Source organism: Narcine bancroftii, chromosome 10, assembly GCF_036971445.1.
Source record: "Narcine bancroftii isolate sNarBan1 chromosome 10, sNarBan1.hap1, whole genome shotgun sequence".
In the NCBI taxonomy this organism is placed as follows: domain Eukaryota; kingdom Metazoa; phylum Chordata; class Chondrichthyes; order Torpediniformes; family Narcinidae; genus Narcine; species Narcine bancroftii.
The window spans coordinates 2,313,323-2,334,428 of NC_091478.1; the positions used below are offsets into that span (position 1 = coordinate 2,313,323).

At 37.6% G+C, this 21,106-nt stretch overlaps 1 protein-coding gene across 19 annotated transcripts in view; it reads right to left on the minus strand.

Moving 5' to 3' along the window:
* LOC138744075 (adhesion G protein-coupled receptor A1) overlaps positions 1-21,106 on the minus strand; it is a 558,919-nt gene that overhangs the window by 328,135 nt on the left and 209,678 nt on the right. For 14 of the 19 annotated variants that reach the window (XM_069899580.1, XM_069899579.1, XM_069899578.1 and 11 more), the window contains one exon: positions 3,137-3,208. In XM_069899580.1, the coding sequence (XP_069755681.1) occupies positions 3,137-3,208 (72 nt within the window). Of the gene's footprint in view, positions 1-3,136; positions 3,209-3,551; positions 4,066-11,485; positions 11,663-21,106 lie in introns of those variants that run through there. The other 5 variants (XM_069899585.1, XM_069899586.1, XM_069899584.1 and 2 more) reach the window with 3 other exon arrangements.

The window sequence follows — 21,106 nt, forward strand, 5'->3', positions numbered from 1 at the left end:
TTGAAAGGTAAATGATTATCACTCAGGAAGGTTCTTGTCGGTTTTCAGAGAGTTTTGTTGTTCGCTGGACACCCACAAAACTGATTCCTTCTGATCAGCCACGTCACTGCCTTTCTGAAGAAACTTGCCCCATCAAGGTTTTCCAAATGATAACCTCTTTCTTTCAGGTCACCACAGAGTTCTTTTTTGTTTCTCTTATTTCAAGTGAAACATTAGGCAGCCAGTCCACTCCTCTTGCATGGACCACAAGGGCTTTGACCAGGCTGAACTAAGCACGCACAACCCATCTTCAAAATGGGGTTTTCCACAAGCTTGCCAGCTTGTCCTGTTCCAGTCCCAGCTGCTGCCGCTAACTGTGGAACTGAATTCTCTCTCTCTCTCACTCAGAGAAAAGCCTTTTTGACTTTCTCTGCTTGTAAAACCACATGACCCGCTTAGAACAGCAACCTGCACTCAGACAGACTGTGGCTCCAAACCTAATCCTCCGAGTTCTTTCATCTGTTGTTTTTCAAAACAACAATCCATTAGTGAAGTCTCCATAGGCACTCCCCAAATCTTTTGCAAAGGCACTTGGAGCCAGCCTGTCAAGCTTGAGCGGTGTTCCAGTACTTTAAATGAAATCTGTTCTGGTATGTGAGCTACACTAAAAAATCTGTACATTTTATCTCCTTTAAAACATATCCATATATAATATAAAACATAACATAATTTGTCACAGTGTTGCTGATGAAGCCAACTATTGTTGTGTCAAATGCAAGCTCAATGACTCTATTGGAGTTGGATCTGCCAGTGTAGTCGAAGGTCATTAATGTGAATAACAGCAGGGTGAGCATTCAGCTCTGAAGTGCTCCAGTGGTCAGTGTGATGGTGCTCAACGTTTTGCTACCAACCCAGACAGACTGTGATTTTTCTGTTAGAAAATTCAGAATTTAGTTACAGAGAGGGGTGGTGAGTCCCAGTGAGGTCAGCTTCTCTGCCAACCTCTGGGGAATGATAGTATTAAACGTTGAGCTGTCGTTGATGAACAGCAGCCTGGCATATGAGGTGTCATTCTCCAGGAGGGCCAGGATGGAGTGAAGGGACAAGGCTACAGCATCACCAGTGGAACAGTTCCATCTGTAGACAGATTGAAATGGGTCCAGTGTGTCTGGGAAGTGCACTTTGATGTGTTTCATTACCAGATGCTCAAAACATTTCATAATGGTGGGGTCAGTGCCGCAGGGTGGTAGTCTTTGAGGCCTGTTACTGTCACTTTCTTTGGAACTAGGATGATGGTGGCTGTCTTAAAGCCCATGGGAATGATGGAATGCTGCAGTGATGTGTTGAAAATGACCAGTGAAGACCTCTGTCAGTTAGTCTGTGCAGCCCTTCATTACCCAACTAGGTACGTTGTCTGGTCCTCTGTCTTGTGTGGGTTTACCTTGGATAGGGTTCTCCTCACCTAGGCCTCAGTTATCCAGGGAGCCCAATCATCAGGAGGACACAGAGCTTTCTTTGGTATCAGCTTGGTGTTTTCATCGATCCGTCCATAGAAGATATTCAGTCTCTCCAGAAGGGAGGTAGTGTTGTCCTTGACTCGCAAGGTCATCTTGTGGTCCCTTGCCACATTTTGATCCCTTGCCACATGTGCCTTGTGTCACTGGTGTTGTACAGATGACTGGATTTTCTGTGTGTACCTATGCTTTGCTTTCTGGATTGCATGGGAGAGTTCTGCCCTGACTGATCTTAGTGTCATCTTGTCTCCTGTCCTGAAGGCAGCATCAAAAGCTCTGAGAACTGTTAATAGTAGTTTGTGTTCCTAAATTGTTACACAGCTCCATGAGTTGTTTTTATGACAATTTTTGACCTATCCATTTGAGTCTTTGTTGAAGAAAGTGAGCTGGAATTTATTCTCAGCCAGCTTTTCTTCCATCCTATAAAAATACTGGATCAGTTGAGCAAAGCAAACCGCAGGGCAAATACTGAATGCACACACCACACTATTTGATTTAAAAGCTGCAAAATGCACAATGTAGGAAATTGTATCCATTTTCCTGTTGCCAGTAACTGGTGCCAAGCCTGCTGCTTGCACAATCCTCAGGATCCTTTGACTCATGTTATGCTGCTTGTAACTACAAGTAGTCCATGAGGATATGCTAATGTTTGAGCAGCCGAGTCGAGATGGATTTACTATTTGGCAATGTTGTTGTGGACAAGTTAGTAAACAGTACAGTAACTTATTTAAGCAAAAACCAATTAAACCTTTTTTTTCTTTAGTACATCTTCTGAATGAAGATTAAAATGAGCATAGAAAGAGTTGTCGCTATAATCTTCCCATTTGTGTTGGGCTGAAACTTCATTTCCAACATAACGGACAATAAAAATGACGCCTAAATGGACAATATGATCACTCCTCACACATTTACGCTTGGCTGAATTAAAACACCAAATGGCAGAATTGTTAAGCAAATAATGCACTATCTAAAAAATCAGCCTGATGTTCTGGTGAGTTCCAAGATTTCTTTTATTCTCCTCCCTTTATTCATTCATGCTCAGTCAACACAATTGAAGGGAATAATATTTCATGACTTTGAATTCTAAAAACAAGGCCATGTCAAACTTGCAAAATAAATTCTGTCCTTGAAGTCTAAATCCCTCAAATAAAATTAATGTTAAATGCCAGGATACAAAAATAGACTTTTAAACATGTGCTAAGGTCTTTCAAGTTTAAAAAAAGGAAAAAAAAGACCCTATAAGTTGTGAAAGTCAAGACTATTCACATTCTTTCATGTTTGTGATTTGAATTCCTTCTCCAAGGGATTGTATACCGAAAGATTGTATATTAATGCATCCCCATCTCCATTTAACATTAGTAAATTCAAACATTTTATCTGTTCTGCAAAGCTTAGTGTGAACATTAAAAATCGTTTAAGAAACATGTATCTTTAGAACTTCATCTAGAAGCATCGTTGAATGCACAACATAGTATTCTGCCCAATTCACTCTTAATTTACCATCAATTGAAAATAATAGAGTTAAAGCCTGTTTTGAAAGCAAAATATTCCTTCTTAATGTTTCACTCAAAGACCCCGATCAGGACAAAGTAGGAAATTAATGAAATGACGTGACAAGTAATTTAAACAGAATGAATACTTACAAGTGCCTCAGCTCTGAAAGCCCAAAGAAAGCCCCAGGCTCAATGTTGCTAATCAAGTTATTCTTCAAATCCCTAGAGAAAAGGAGAATGAAAAAAAACAATTATAGGTTGCTGAGCTGTTTTTTTTTAAATTTAATGAATGAAATATGATCATTGAAATTGAATGCTGCATGTTTGTTTTCTCAAGGATGATGAAGAATGTGTTTTGTAGCTTCTTTACAAGGCAAGATAATAGCAAGTTTACATCGAGAGTTTAAAAATCTTAAAGAAAACTTACGAACATTTTTAACACAACAGGCAGATTGGTGATTTGTACTAGGGAGAAGCATTTGGTTTAGGAATACCCTTTGGCAAGCAAAGAGTTTGGGTGGAAGTCAAAACTACATTAACAAACCAAAGCAATCATAATTCTTACCTAATAGAGGATACCAATATGTGTCAAACTGGGATTGAGAATATGTTCACCTCCAGACTGCTATCATTAATTTATGTAGTTTGGATGGATCAGATTAATTTGGTTTGTTTTCCTATAGGAGAGATGCTACCTAAAATATCACTAAGTAGCAAATGCGTTGGTTCTATATTAAGCACATGCTCTTTATTGAAACAAGTTAGTCCAATGAAGAATCATAGATGTGAAATGTTAACTCCCTTTCTCTTTTCTCAGAAGCTGCCAGATTTGATGAGTACTTTCAGCAATTTCTAGTTTAAGTTCAGATTTCCTGCATCTGCTTTTTGCTTTCTTTTAAAATATAGTTGCCACCAGGTTTCTGGAAATTAGAAGTATACAAGTAGCTGTGATGCTTCAATAAAAAGGTATAAAACCCCTTGAGAAATCCTTTCAAATGTGGAAAAATAAACTATTCATAGAATTTATTTGGGGAATAAGGGGGAGGGGGAATTACATTTCCTGCTTTTGAAATACTTCCCTCTCCTTTCTGTTATTGGAGTCACAATAAATAAAAACATTAAACCTTTGAATTGATTTTGTATTCACGGTAAGATTTGCTTCATCTAATATACTTGAAAAAAAGTAATGATCTTCTACAATATTAAAGATTATGGTATAAAGATGACATTTTTACAATACAACTAGGAACCTTATGAGTAATGCATGTTTGCAAATCAGAAATTTATTGAAATCATTAGTGGCAATAATAAAAATCCACCGGGAGAGCCTTGACAGCTCCACTCTTGGAAATTACATTCATGAGCTTCCCATGTTTTTATCTGTCCTCAATGACAGAATTACCCTTCTTCATCTCATATTTATTGCATTTTATTTCACATAAGGTAACAACAGATATTTTTAAAAGTTTACATCTGGAAAATAAATTTTCAATACACTGAAAAACTAAAATAGGAATTTTTCAAATTGGAAAATATTAATTTAATCACTGAAAAAATTAACAGCAATTAAATTACGTAATAAAACAATGTGTATAAATGATTAAATTATTTTTCCCTGTATCTCTTAGAGTAGTTTGCATCTTTTGAACAATTCAAGACAGCAGGATATTTTTCAGTGCAAAATCAAGATGTTTTATTTATTATTAATCTTTCTGTGTTCAATGTGCTTATGTGCATCGACATATGCATTTGTGCATATGCATACTATCCACGGTATCCTACCAATTTAAAGGAAAACATTCATTTGTAAAATTGGAAACAACATATTGAAATTGTGAAGGATGTGGTATTCAACAACAAAATAGACAAAGTTGATTGTAACCTCATGAGTGGTGCCAATATTTGTTGTAAATTCAGCTGGTGTATGTGTGACATAGTGTTTCTAAAACCTCTGGACTCAAGCCAACACGACAACATAAGCAATTTCCCCTGGACAAATATCATGTGGCAGTTGTTTTCCTTTTGAAATTAACTGCCTTTAGGCTACATTCCATGTGACAGCAATTGATTCTAGACTGAACAGGATTACATTCTCAAACCACACCAACACATTTTACATATGTGACTCTAAAATGACCCAAACAAAAACGATCACTCATCATTTTAGTGAACAGATCATGTGAATCATGCAGCCTACTGTTAATACAAGGTAGAGGAATGATCAATTCAGAGCACGCACATGAATGTCACTAAAATTGCAAGGAAAGGGAACTAGGTTTGCACCATTACATCTTACACCTAAAACAGATAATATTACAACAAAGGCCCTTTCTTCATGATATTGTGCTGACCTATGTAAACCTAGTCCACGACAATCTAATCCATCCCTATCTCACACCCATAACCCTTGATTTTTCTTACAAAATGAGTTTTTGAATATCCCTATTGAACCAGTCTTTAGCACCCCTACCGGCAATGCACTGCAGACATCCACCACTCTCTCTGTAAAAAACTTACCTCTGACATCTCCTCTAAGCTTTCCTCCACTCACCTTAAACAGATATCCTCTTGAATTTGCTATTGTTGTGTTGGGAAAAAAGTGCTGGCTGTCCACCCTATCAATGCCTCTCATAATCTTATGCATCCTTATAAAGTCACCTTTCATCCTTCGCTGCTCCAAAGAGAAAAGCTATAGATCTGCCAACCTTTCCAATAAGGTTATAACATATTCAAGGATTTTTAATGAGCAAGAGGTGGCTCTTGTGCCATAGAAACCCTCTATCATCCAAAGTTTTAATATACTTTCAATTCAACAAAGTGCCAATGACCCAGGTTCTAATCTGACAATGACTGTAGGGAGTTTGTAAGTTCTCCCTGTGTCTGTGTGGGATTCCTCTAGATGCTCCAGTTTCCTCCCACCCTTCAAAATGTATGGGATTGCAGGCTAATTGGGTGTAATTGGGAAGCATGAGTTTAAATGCCTGGAATTGGCTTCTACCATGTTGTGAATAAAAAAGAGATTAAATGCTCAGACTTCTTAATCTTCTTTATAATTTTGTTATGCTTTAAGTTTGTTCTCAATAGGGTTATTTATAACTCCTGTAAGATGTTTTTATTTCTATACTTAAATACTCTTGCCATAATGTTCAACATATCATTTTCCTTTATAATTGATTGTTACTCATTTTCTTTTAGCTTCTAATAATTTCTATGGAAGATCACCAACATCTTACAACCTCTCACCATTTTAAAACTACTCTTTCTTTTCCAAAATAAATTACTTCACAATTTTCCACATTTTATTCTATTTACCATATCTCCACCATTCACTTAGCCGATCTACATCCTCTTGAAGGTTCTCTCCATCTGCTTCACAAGTTGCAGCTAACTAACTTTGTACTGCAAGCAAACTTAGATACAGTACACTTGATCTTTCATCTGAATTGTTAAACAGATAATGATACGCACAAAAATTCTTACTACAACGAAACAGGTACTTTATAAAGAATAGTGTGCATTAAATTAGAAAGAGATTAGAAATAATACATTCAAAAGAATTATATATCATCAGTTACCATAGTGCAAGAAAAATGTCATTCCTGATTTTTCTTTGTGCGATGTCGGAGTATTTTATGATTAAAGTATGAAGAGGAGATTCAAGAGTCTGATAACTTTGGAAAAATTGCTGTCTTGAACCTAGAGGTGCTGGACTTCAGGCTTCTATACCTTCTGCCCAAAGGCAGCAGCAGGACAAAGTTGTGTCCAGGGTGATGGGGGTTCTTTATGATTTTGGCTGCCTTCTTGCAAAAGCATAGGTTGGAGCCTGTGTTGGGCTTGACTATGTTCACTATGTTTTGTAGTCTTCTATGATCCTGGGCATTGAATTATCAAAACAGGCTGTGATTTGACCAGTGAGTATACTTGCCAAAGTACATCTGTAGGAGTTTGATAGAGTATCCAACAACATGCCAAATTTCCTCAGACTTCTTAGTGAGCAGAAGCATTGGTGTGTCTTCTAGATGGTTGTCGCGATGTGCTGGCTCCAGGAGAGGTTTTCTGATATGATCACAGCACCAATGCTGGTGGCACCCTACAACTCCAAAACTTCCAAAATTATAATAACCCATTTATTCTTACTCTCTGTTTTCTATCGATTAATCCCAACAATTAATTCACAAGAAAGTACTATCAACAATCCCATGTGTTTAGGGCACCTCCCATTCTCTGTATGAAATATTTGTGATTATCACACTCATTTCCTTTTAACTTCTTTCCTTCACCTTTAGTGTCCAATGCTTTTGTCCTGGAGTTGTCTTGGAATGATTTCCATTGGAATTTCTGAAATTATGCTTTGGGCATAATTAGAACCACTAACTGGGCCAGCATGAATTCACTCTAATATTTTGCTTGTACATTTTCACAAATCAATCTGAATGAATACATCTCCAGGAATGTCTCAACACTATATAGTATTTCAAAGAGGCTATTTTACATGACTATTTCAATCTTGAAACATGAAAATCAGATGTCCAACTCAGTCCCTAGTTTTCTTCCAAATGTAATATTTTCCGATTGTGGTTTTGTGGCTTTGTAATGTTATGAAGTTCAGTAGCTTGGATTTTCACAACCAAGCAGTAAAATGAGCATAATCCAGTTGAAATTAAATTTTAAACATAGTGTTAGCCTTTGTTTACCTGCAATTGAAGACTTTGTTTATCCTTCAAAGGCTTAATCCTATACAGCTGGGTACCATTTTTGAGGTAGGATGTTTCACCATGACTGTGAAACATTCTGTCAGTCAAACTGCCATTGTTTCATTCAGAAATTAATTATTTCCCACTCTAAAAATATGTTTCAAATTCTTGTTCTCATGGTGATGTATAGTATTTTTGTAGATTTTAAAAAATGTTGAAAGGCTCAGTAAATGATCGAGATTAATGTTTTTCTGAACCGTGTTTACCAAGGTGGACAAAGTAAGCTACTCAGGTAAAGCTTGTTCCACATTATGATAATTATATAGACCTATCACTTCACCTGGGTTTTCATAAATAAATATACATAAATACATCTCAGGAAATGTGTCAGTATATATATATGTCATAGCATTTCAAAGATCTTCTTTGGCTTGGCTTCGCGGATGAAGATTAATGGAGGGGTAATGTCCATGTCAGTTGCAGGCTCGTTTGTGGCTGACAAGTCCGATGCGGGACAGGCAGACATGGTTGCAGCGGTTGCAAGGGAAAATTGATGGGTTGGGGTTGGGTGTTGGGTTTTTCCTCCTTTGTCTTTTGTCCGTGAGGTGGGCTCTGCAGTCTTCTTCAAAGGAGGTTGCTGCCCGCCGAACTGTGAGGCACCAAGATGCACGGTTTGAGGCGATATCAGCCCACTGGCGGTGGTCAATGTGGCAGACACCAAGAGATTTCTTTAGGCGGTCCTTGTACCTCTTCTTTGGTGCACCTGTGTCTCGGTGGCCAGTGGAGAGCTCGCCATATAACACGATCTTGGGAAGGCGATGGTCCTCCATTCTGGAGACGTGACCTACCCAGCACAGTTGGATCTTCAGCAGCGTGGATTCGATGCTGTTGGCCTCTGCCATCTCAAGTACTTCGATGTTGGTGATGAAGTCGCTCCAATGAATGTTGAGGATGGAGCGGAGACAATGCTGGTGGAAGCGTTCTAGGAGCCGTAGGTGATGCCGGTAGAGGACCCATGATTCAGAGCCGAACAGGAGTGTGGGTATGACAACGGCTCTGTATACGCTAATCTTTGTGAGGTTTTTCAGTTGGTTGTTTTTCCAGACTTTTTTGTGTAGTCTTCCAAAGGCGCTATCTGCCTCGGCGAGTCTGTTGTCTATCTCGTTGTCGACCCTTGCATCCAATGAAATGGTGCAGTCGAGATAGGTAAACAGGTTGGCTGTTTTGAGTTTTGTGTGCCCGATGGAGATGTGGGGGTGGCTGGTAGTCATGGTGGGTAGCTGGCTGATGGAGGACCTCAGTTTTCTTCAGGCTGACTTCCAGGCCAAACATTTTGGCATTTTGAATATAATCTTGTTGTTACAGCCTTGTGCTGGACAGGCACCATAATGCAAATTCCAGACTTAAATACTATCATTTCAGTCTTTCTGAGGTATTGCCCATATTTCCAGTAACTATCTCCTCTTAAACACTGGACTTGCATTGGACCTGAATCCATGATACCCAGACCATTCTGCCCCCATAACCCTTTAATCTCACCTCAGGTCTCAATTAGGTCAAAGACCCTGGACATCATGCAGTCCTGGAATTTGCAATGGTTAGTCAGCATCAAAATATACTGGTGTTTTATAATTACCATGATCCTTAAGGGAAAAAAATTAGTTCAAGGTCACCATATTCAACTTTGGACATGATATAGTTCTAGTCAATACAAATTGTCTCTTTTCAGCCAAACAATTGTTCATGATAAAAATGCTTCACAGGAGTTCATTATTCTACCACTGAGAAAAGAACCGAACTCAAAGTGTTCCAAAGAACTGATTTGAAGATGATCTGGAAGACTAAATATTGTGTTTAAATGAAGAGTTTTTATAATGTTGTAAATCAGATAAAAAACATATAGGTTATGACAGCCAGATGATATTTGATGTGTCAAGAGAAAGTTGCAAAAGGAAAATCAGCAGTGGCTGCAACAATGACATTAATGTCATCAACAACAAAAGAATAAACTGATAGGAAATGGTACAACTACACAATCCACCCAGTGGCCAACCAATCCAATTCTGAGTCACATTCCTGCACTCACATGTCTGTCCATGGCCTTGTTATCTTTTCTCCCCTGATCCAATACCTCCACACCTACATCCGTGACACCTCACATGCCCTCCATCTCCTCAATGACTTCAGATTGTCCGAAATGGGCTACCTCATCTTCACGATGGATGTCTCTATCCCCCACACAGATGGACACAGAAAGCACTTGGCTTCTTCCTGGACCAAAGACCTGACCAGTCACCCTCTACCACCACCCTTCTCCACCTGACAGAACTTGTCTTCACTCTAAATAACTTCATTAACATCGCACTCCCTCGAAATCAAAGGAGTAGCTGTGGGTACCTGCATAGGTCCCAGCTATGCCTGCCTGTTGTGGAGCAAGCCTACACAGGGAAGACCCCCCAACTCTTCCTCCAGTATATCGACAACTGCCTCATGCACCTGCAATGAGCTTGCCAACTTCATCCACTTCATGGCCAATTTCCACCCTGATCTCAAACTCACCTGGTCCATCTCTCAGCACCTTGGCTCAGCATCTCCACTCCATTTGCAACTACAGCGACCTCCCAGTGGCAACCATTTCAATTCCACATTCATTTGTCTGTTCATGGCCTTGTTACTATTCCCACCCTGACCACCTGCAGATTGGAGGAACAACACCTTATTTTCTGTCTGGAGACTCTCCAGCCAGATGGCATGAACTTAGACTTTCTACTTTCTATTAAACTTGCTTGTTTTTCCCCTCCCCCTTTTCCTGTCTTTCCAGTTCTTCTACCCACCCAGACATCCCTCCTCCCCCTCATTGCTGTTGTCCCCTCCCTCCTTTCTCCAAATATCATCTCCCGCCTGTGCCAACCTCACCCCCCCCCCCCCAACTACTTAGTTTGGATGACTGCCGGCATTTTCTCATACTTTGATGAGGGCTCAAACCCGAAACGTTAGTTCTGTATCTTGGCCTTTGCTACGTCAAGGACAGTGACCTGCTGAGCTTCTCCAACATTTTGTGTTTTTTACTTTATTCACTCACAGTGTCTGCAGAATTTTGTGATTTACTTCCAACTACACAGTCCATGTACAATTGAATATACAGAAAAAAGGTAAAAACATTAGTATGCTATGTTAATATTCTTGGAAATTTGCATTAAACTTGGGAGGGCACCAGTCACTTCCATTCCAGCACTCTCTTGGAATTCAATACGGATGGAAATTCTAATTGGTCTTAAGGGTTTTAAAGGCACAAATACTGTATATGGAATTATACCTCAAAGAGAGAAGAGAAAGGGGGATTTACAGAAGAGTGAAAGTCATCTTCAAGACGACCGAATAAACAAACAATTTTCAAATGAATCAGAAATAAGCAAATGCATTTTTAAAATTTAAGAAGAGTGACAAAAGCTACACAAAGTAAAAACCATCAACGTTACTTCAATAATCAGAAAATTGTGGGCATGAACAATAAACTGAATGTGTTTTGTTACAAGATCAAACCAGCAACCACAAAGAAGGCATATCACACAGGGGTAAAGATGAACAATTACTTTATTAACAAAAAATTCACCTTCAAACTTTAATTCAAAATTCCCACCCCCCCTCCCTTTTATAAAAATGCCCACTGGATACTATGCAAATTTCTATAACAGTGTAAAACTAATAAATTCCCCAGCCTAAATATAACATATGTAATTAAAGTCTAAGTTATATTCCCAACCAGCCCACAGAAAAACTTAGACACAAAACACACAAGACTTACAAAACTTCAATCTCAACTGAAGCCAAGATCATAAACAAAATTCAGTTTGCTTGGTAAACTGAAGCCAAAAGATCTTTGAGAGAGAGAGTGAGAAAGAGAGCACAAAATTCAAAGTTGTCATGTGTTGCATGCAGAGAGAGGAACCACTGGCTTGGTCCGGCTCCTCTGGCTGCCTTCGGAATGTTCATCCTTTTTGAAATCCCCACATTCTAAACTGTCCTCCAGACCATGACTCATGCTCTGGGCCTTCTGCCACTCCACAGCACCCCCAGTGGTGGTTTGTCATCCAAGTCCAGAAATTTTTAGATCATTTTCTGCACATGCTCAGTCCGTCTCCCACTCTCTCAGCAGTCCACCTTCACCTTGGCTCTCTAAGGCAAACTGTCACTTTTTAACATAAAACCACACAACACATAGGCCAATACACATCACAGAACTCTGTAACAGCTTCTTTCCAAAGTATTTGAAGAGAAAACAGCCTACCCAGTTCTGTCAAAGGCAGAATCTTAAATGAAAGCGATTTGGAATGCAGAAGGGAGAGAGAGGGACTTGCAGCTTGGTGCCAGGACAACAACTTCTCCCTCAATGTCAACAAAACCAAGGAGCTGGTCATGGTCTTTTGAAAGACGGGTGGAGCCGACTACCATCAACAACCTTTACAGATGCACCATTGGAAGTATTCGGTCAGAGTGCATCACCCAAAACAAGAAACTGTGGAGAGCTGTAGACATATCTCAATCACACAAACCCCTCTTCTCTCCACTGATTCTGTCTGCACTTTCCACTGCATTTGAAAAGCAGCCAATGGATTAAAAGACATAATAGAGTATAATATTGCACAGTGCTGTTTTCTTTGATGAACTATATATGGGTTGATGGGATGGATTGATCACAAAACAAATTGTCTCGTTGACCCTTGGTATATATGACATGAACTTGAACAAAATTGAACTTGACTCCATTTGCAAAAGGTTATGATTGGAGGTTGACAAAAAAATTTTTTGCAAGTTAAATATAATGTGCACAAAGAGTAAGCCAAAGATACCTATTCAGAATTAGAATAAGAATTTATTGCATAGAACATATCATGAAATTCATTGTTTTGTTGCAGCATTACAGAGCAAATATTTATATAAACCACCTTTCAGCCAGAATGCTCTCCATGGTACACCTGCAGAAGTTTTTGAGTCTTCGGTGACATACTGAATCTCCTCAAACTCTTCACAAAGCTGCTGACGAGCCTTCTTCATGATTGCATCGAATTGGAGACCCCATCACGTGATGGAGTAGTGACCGGTAAGAAAATACCAGCCCTCTCCAGAAAAGTTTAAAAAAAGTAAAGAAAATACAAAGCTGCAAACACAGAAACCATAACAAATTAAAAATAAAAGTGTGGAGAAAATGGCAGCAAAGAAAGAAAAACCAAAAACAACGGGAAGAAAAGAAGAAGGAAAGACGTCGGAAGAGAAAGGTGAAGGCCTTACCTGTACAAGGAGGCCCGCCGTGGAGAGAGAAGCCCTCTCCCTGAGGTCAGTGAAAACCCTGAACTCAGGACTACAAATATGGCTCACGGAGCCAAACAAAAGTGCGCAACCGCGCATGTGCGAGGATTCGCGCATGCGCGACACACAAGACAAAAACAACACTGACGGGAGGGGGGACCAGCTGAGGAGTAAATCTCCACACCTGAAACAGACAAGTATAACACGACAGCAAGACTCCCAACAGGAAAACATAGAAAATGACGGGAACAAGGAGGAAGAGAATAAAAATAGGAAATCAGAGAAACAACAGATGACCAACCTAGAGGAAGAAAACCAACACCAAGACACCATTAATAAAAATAATAAAAATAAAAATACCCAACAAACTAAAATAAACAACCCAACAAGAAGATCAGAAGAGACAGAGGTAAAAGATACAGAACCTGGAGTGGACTCAGAAGAAGAGGAGGGAGAACATCAAACTCCACACAGAGAAATGGAAGATGAAGGGAAGGTACAGTACATGGATAATTTTTTTTAAAGAATATATGGAAACATTAAAAGAATGGCTGACACAAGAATTCAGTGAAATAAAAAGAAGAATAAAGGTACAGAAGAAAAAGTGAATAGATTAGAGATGATCATGACAGATATAGGAAAAAGAGTAGACAAGGTGGAAGAACGAGAAACAGCCATAGAAATGGAGGTAGATGACTTAAAAAAGAAATTAGAAGATTCTGATAAAAAAGTTAAAGAGACACAGGAGTTGTTAGCTCAGAAGATAGATTTAATGGAAAATTATAATAAAAGAAACAATATAAAGATAGTGGGCCTTAAAGAAGATGAAGAAGGCAAAAATATGAAAGAATTTATAAAACGATGGATCCCCAGGGTCCTAGGAAGACCAGAATTACAGGAAGAAATGGAAATAGAAAGGGCACACAGAACATTAGCCCCTAAACCACAACCACAACAAAAACCAAGATCCATTCTAGTAAAATTCCTAAGTTATTTGACAAGAGAAAATATATTGGAAAAAGCAATGAAAAAATAAGAGAAGACAAAAAGCCACTGGAATACAAAGGTCAAAAATTTTTTTTCTATCCAGATATAAGTTTTGAACTCCTGAAGAGGAGGAAGGAGTTTAATGCAGCAAAAACAACCCTATGGAAAAAAGGTTATAAATTTATGTTAAAATATCCAGCGGTACTTAAAATAGTTATCCCGGGGCAGCAAAGCACACTGTTCTCAGATCCAGAAAAAGCACGAAAATTTGCAGAACACCTACAAAACAGACAGAGAGATATAATAAGAACAAAAATGACAACAAACTATATATGAAGAAGAAGAATAAAGTATAAGTAAGAACTAAGAAGAGAAAGAAAGGGAAGAAAGGAAGTAAGGAGGGAATTAAGAGAGTGAGCTTTGTTATATATGAAGATTAAAATCTTTTCTGGAGGGGCTGGGTGGGGAAGAATAACAGTCACTGCGAAATCAGTTGACGCTTGCGAGCGGGTTCGCAAATCCAAATGAAGAGGGGAGATGTGGTTGCCCGTCAAGGGACAAAGGGCAACTCAGAGAAGGGAGGGACTATTGGGGTTAAAGGAATTTTAGATATGAAAATAGTGGAAATATTTTATGTTTTAGAAATGTTGTCTTACAATGTGTTTTAAGAAAAGAAAACAGAAATGGATAAGAAGGGAAGGTGGTGATGAGGAAATGGAAAGGAAAGATAAACAAAGTATGAAATGGCCATGTTGAACTATATGACTTTAAATATTAACGGAATACATAACCAAATCAAAAGGAAGAAGCTGTTAAATTTACTGAAGAAAGAAAAAATTGATGTAGCGTTTGTGCAAGAAACACATTTAACTGAAGTGGAACACAAGAAATTAAAGAGAGATTGGATAGGACATGTAACAGCAGCATCATGTAATTCAAAAGCCAGAGGAGTAGCTATATTAATCAATAAAAATGTACCAATCGAAATAGAAGAGGAAATAATAGATCCAGCAGGGAGGTATGTAATGATAAAATGTCAGATATATTCCGAATTTTGGAATTTACTCAATGTATATTCACCTAATGAAGAAGATCAAAAATTTATGCAAGATATTTTTTCGAAGATCGGTGATATGCCAGGGAATATACTAATAGGAGGGGATTTTAACCTTAATTTGGACTCAAACATGGATAAAACTGGAAAAAAGACTAACAAAAAGAACAAAGTAATCAAATTTATAATTAAATTGATGCAGGAAATGCAACTTTTGGATATATGGAGGAAACAACACCCAAAGGAAAAGGAATATTCATATTATTCGAGTAGACATAAAACATACTCAAGGATAGACCTATTCCTGTTATCAGCCCACATTCAAGAAAGAGTTAAGAAAACGGAATATAAAGCTAGATTGTTCTCAGATCACTCACCCCTGTTATTGGCAATAGAGCTAGAGGACATCCCACCAAGAATGTATAGATGGAGATTAAACTCCATGCTACTTAAAAGACAAGATTTTAGAGAATTCATTGAGCGACAAATTAAAATGTACTTTGTAATAAATACGGAATCAGTGAAAAATAAATTTATACTATGGGACGCAATGAAAGCATTCATCAGAGGACAGATAATAAGTTATGTAACTAAGATGAAGAAGGACTACAATCGAGAAATAGAACAGTTGGAAAGGGAAATAATAAATACAGAAAAATAATTAGCAATAAAGGATGATACAACTAAAAGAAGAGAATTGACAGACAAGAAAATAAAATATGAAACACTACAAACATATAAGGTGGAGAAGAACATAATGAAGACAAAACAGAAATATTATGAGCTAGGAGAAAAAATGCACAAAATACTAGCCTGGCAGCTTAAGACAGAACAAACTAAAAGAACTATTGGCATCAAGGCAAAAGGACAAACAAATTACATATAACCCAATGGAGATCAACAAAACCTTCAGGGAATTCTACGAACAATTATATCAAACTGAAAACGAGGGAAAGAAGACAAAATAGATGAATTTCTAACTAAAATTGAACTACCTAAATTACAAACAGAGGAGCAAAATAAATTAATAAAACCATTTGAAATAGAAGAAATACAGGAGATATTAAAAAAACTACCAAACAATAAAACACCGGGAGAGGATGGACTCCCAATAGAATTCTATAAAACATTCAAAGACTTATTAATTCCTCCTCTCCTGGAAGTAATGAACCAGATTGAAAAAACACAAAACATACCAGATTCATGCAAAACAGCAATAATTACAGTAATACCAAAGATGGGGAAAGATCCACTAACACCAGCATCGTATAGACCAATATCTCTACTTAACACAGATCATAAGATAATAGCTAAACTATTAGCAAACAGATTGGCTGACTGTGTACCAAAAATAGTAAAACTAGACCAAACTGGATTTATTAAAAAAAGACGAACAACAGACAATATCTATAAATTCATTAACTTAATCCATGCAGTACAAGGAAACAAAACTCCAACAGAAGCGGTTGCTTTAGACGCAGAGAAAGCCTTTGACAGAGTAGAATGGAATTATTTATTCAAAGTACTACAAAAATTCAACCTACCAGAGAAATATATTAATTGGATTAAAGCATTATATAAGGGACCATTGGCAAAAGTTACAGTAAATGGATATATAGCAAACCAATTTAAATTAAGCAGATCAACAAGGCATGGATGTCCACTATCTCCCTCACTGTTCGCGTTAGCTATAGAACCACTAGCAGAACTGATAAGAACAGAAAATAAAATACGAGGGATAAAAATAAAAGAGAAGGAATATAAAATCAGTCTATTTGCAGATGATGTTATAATATACTTAACAGAACCAGAAATATCAATAAAATAATTATATAAGAAATTGAAGGAATATGAAGAAGTATCGGGGTACATGATCAATGCAAATAAAAGTGAGACAATGCCAATGAATAATGCAGATTTCACAAAGTTTAAGGAAGAATCACCATTTGGATGGCAAACACAAGCAATTCGATACCTAGGTATACAACTAAATAATAATCTCGGCCATTTATATAAACTAGATTATCAGCCATTAATGAAAAAAATTACAAGACGACTTAGAGCACTGGAAAGACTTACCACTAATGCTGATAGGAAGGATAAACTGTATTAAAATGAACATCTTCCCAAGGATACAATACCTATTTCAATCATTACCAATTCACCTAACAGAGAAATTCTTCAAGGAGCTAAAGAAAATAATAAGGAAATTCTTATGGAAAGGGGGTAAACCGAGGATAGCACTAGATAAATTAACAGAATGGTACAAACAAGGAGGCTTACAACTACCAAACTTTAAAAATTATTATAGAGCAGCACAATTAAGATACCTATCAGATTTTTATCAAACAAGGGAAAAACCACATTGGACCAGATTAGAGCTAGATAAAATAGGGGAGAAGATACGTGAGCATATACTCTATAAGTGGGTTGAAAAATTGGTGCAACGTAGGAATTCACCAGTATTACATCATCTGCTCAACAATTGGAAGAAGATTCACGTAGAAAGGAATAAAATAAATTATCAACTACCAAAATTAATATTGACACAAAATCAACTAATCCCTTTCACAATAAGTAACCTTTCCTTCAGAGAATGGGAGAGAAAAGGGATCAAAAGAATAGAAAATTGTTTTTCGGGAAATAAATTATTATCTTTTGAACAAATGAAGGACAAATATAATATAATTCACGATACAAGGTTTGCATACCACCAACTGAAAACCTACTTGAAGGACAAATTGGGAAACAGTCTGAGGTTACCAGAAGGAAGCAATTTTGAATATGTGATTACAGACACAATGATAATTTAAAAAATTATAACAAACATGTACATCAAACTGCAAGAAAAGGAGAACGAACAAACAAACTGTAAACCTAAACAAAAATGGGAACAAGATCTAAACATAAAGATAAAGAATGAAACATGGGAGAAGCTATGCTCCGGAACTATGAGAAATACAATAAACACGAGGTTACGTATGAAACAATATAACTGGATACACAGGCTATACATCGCACCTCAAAAGTTAAATAAATGGGACCCAACAATATCAGACAGATGTTTTCGCTGTAAAAACGAAACGGGAACAACAATTCATGCAATTTGGACATGTGAAAAAGTGAAAAAATTTTGGGAAGATCTAAACCAGATATTAAATAAAATCACAAAAAGCAATATACCAAAAAACCCAGAGATCTTCCTCCTAAGTAATATAAGAAGTAAAGAATTTGGACTCGATTTGGATGAAGCACAGAAAAGATTTATTATGATAGCCCTATCTGTAGCAAAAAAATGTATTATGTCAACCTGGAAATTAGAAGACAACCTGAGAATATAACAATGGTACATAGAAATAAATAAATGTATTCCATTAGAAAAAATAACGTATAATTTAAGAAATAACATCACAATATTCGAACAAATATGGGAACCGTACATGAAATACAATAGAGAAATCCTACCATGGACTTCCACCAACTAAAATGACAGAAGAAGAAGACAACAAAGTGAACTGACTCAGTATATAAAAGTAAAAGATAAAAATTTCTTGTTTATTTTATTAAGTGACAACATTGTTTAACGGATTTAACTTAGATTGAACTTTGAATAAATGGGAAGGGGGAGAGGGAGGGAGGGAAGGGAGGGGGGAAAAGGGGAGAAAATGACACTGTATTAAAAAGAAAAATGTCTGTATGTATTTTGGTCAATATGGTTTATTGTGTAAAAAATTTAAAAAAAAAATAATTGGAGATCCCAGGATAGATGCTCTTTGATGTTAACACCTCTCCACTGCTGATCTTTGATGAGGACTGTATCGTGTTCTCCTGACTTACTCCTGAAGTCCACAATCATCTCCTTGGTTTTGTTAACGTTGAGTGCAAGGTTGCAGGTATGACACCACTCAACGAGCTGATCGATCTCCCTCCTCTTTGATTCCTCATTGCTGTTTCTGATTCTACTGACCAATGTGTATCATGGCAAATTTGTGGAATTGTGCCAGCCTGTATTGATCGTCATTGAGGAGAAATTGTTTCCAGTTCATACTGACTGTGGTCTTCCGAGAGCCAGTGATATTGTGATTGCTATGGAGCAATTACTTAGATATGTGCTAATTCTGACCATGACCAACTCCTCAAAGAATGTTACCACAATGGATTTAAGTGATACTGGGGGATAGTTGTTGAGCAGTTCACTCTGCTCTCCTTGGGCACCTGGATGATTGATGTCCTTTAAAAGCAGATTGAGGGGGGATCTTATAGAAACGTATAAAATTCTTAAGGGATTGGACAGGCTAGATGCAGGAAGGTTGTTCCCGATGTTGGGGAAAACCAGAACCAGAACTAGTTTAAGGATAAGGGGATGTCTTTTAGGACTGAGATGAGAATTTTTTTTCACTCAGAGAGTGGTGAATCTGTGGAATTCTTTACTACAGGAAGTAGTTGAAGCTGGTTCCTTATCCATATTTAAGAGGAAGTTGGATTTAGCCCTTGTGGCTAAGGAGATCAGGGTGTATGGGTACTGAGTAGATGATCAGTCACGATCATAATGGATGGCAGTGTAGGCTTGAAGGGTCAAATGGCCGACTCCTGCATCTATTTTCTATTTTCTATTTTCTCAAATGTTGGAAGAATTTTGCCCCTGATGTATTGGGCTGTGTCAATTATGTTTTACAGGGCTTTCCGCTCAAAGATATTGGGTGCCCCCATACCAGGGTGTGATGCAGCGCATCAGCACACTTTCCACTACACATCTGAAGAAGTTTGCCAAGGTCTCTGATGTCATACCAAATCTCTGTAAACTCCCAAGGATGTCGAGGTGCTAATGTACTTTCTTCACAATGACATTAGTATGTTAAGTCCAGGAAAGGTCCCCCGAGATAGTAACTCCCAGGAATTTAAATGTGCTCGCCCCCTCCACCTTTGATCCGCAAATGATCATTGGATTGTACACTTCTGGTTTTTGCTTCTTAAAGAGTACAACCAGGTCCTTGATTTGGTGACATTGAGTGAGAGGTTGTTGTTTACACCATTCAGCCAAGTTTCAAATCTTGACTCATCGACCCTTTTTATACAGCCCACTACTCTGGTATTGTAGTAAATGTGTAAATGGTTTTGTGGTTGTCATGCAGAGCCATATAGTCATAGGTATGTAGCAAGTAGAGCAGAGATTTACATTAGAGATTTACAATTGTGAGGGCTAGAAAATACATAGTTATGATAAGTTTAGCATTGTTTATTGTGCAGAAGTTTTGGTAAATAATCGTTTACCTGTACCATTTTACAATGTGTATATCAGTCGATAGAAGAATAGAGGTGGATGGATGCAGTCAATATCAGGTTGTTGCCATTTTTTAAGGGAAATAGTGCCCTTGATGTGGAGTATGTATATAATGCTGAGAATTGTGCATCATTTGTACTACTTTTGATAAACTGTTGAATCAGCTGCTTGTATTAGATCAATGTTTCTTTCTGGTCCAATTTAAAGACTTTTGTTAAGAAACTATAGTTGGTTCAAAAACCAAGGTTGTGAAGTGGCTGATTAAATAGCTCATGGGGAGATTGCTACAGTCAATACTGTCTCATGTACAATTAATCTTGAGAACTGAAGAATCATTTTTCCTCCTCAAAGAAGGCAAGATATTGATATAAAGCAGTACTGAGAACCAAAATATTGCTCTTCTTGACTAAATGAAAAATCACATAACAAATTCAGAATGACTGGGAGAAACCATTTGATTAGTTTCACTTCAGGCATTCTGTAGACTCTAAATTATATCAAGCAATTGTTTTCAAATAATTCCAGGGTTCTGGTTCCATGAATCAGGATGAAATTTTATTTTACCAGTCAGGTGGAAGGTTTGAATCTATGGCTCTTACTCTTTGGTAAAATGTAATTGAAAGGATTTTCAAAATGAAGCTTTTATATCACATTCAATCACATGATGAATCTTCTGATAATTTCTTAAAAACAGATCTTCCATGTCAGAAATCAGCCTTGTGTCTCTTCCTTCTGCTGTTTCCAGCTTTTGTACAGCACTGTGATGGTATAGTGAGCCAAATGCATTAGGAGCCAAC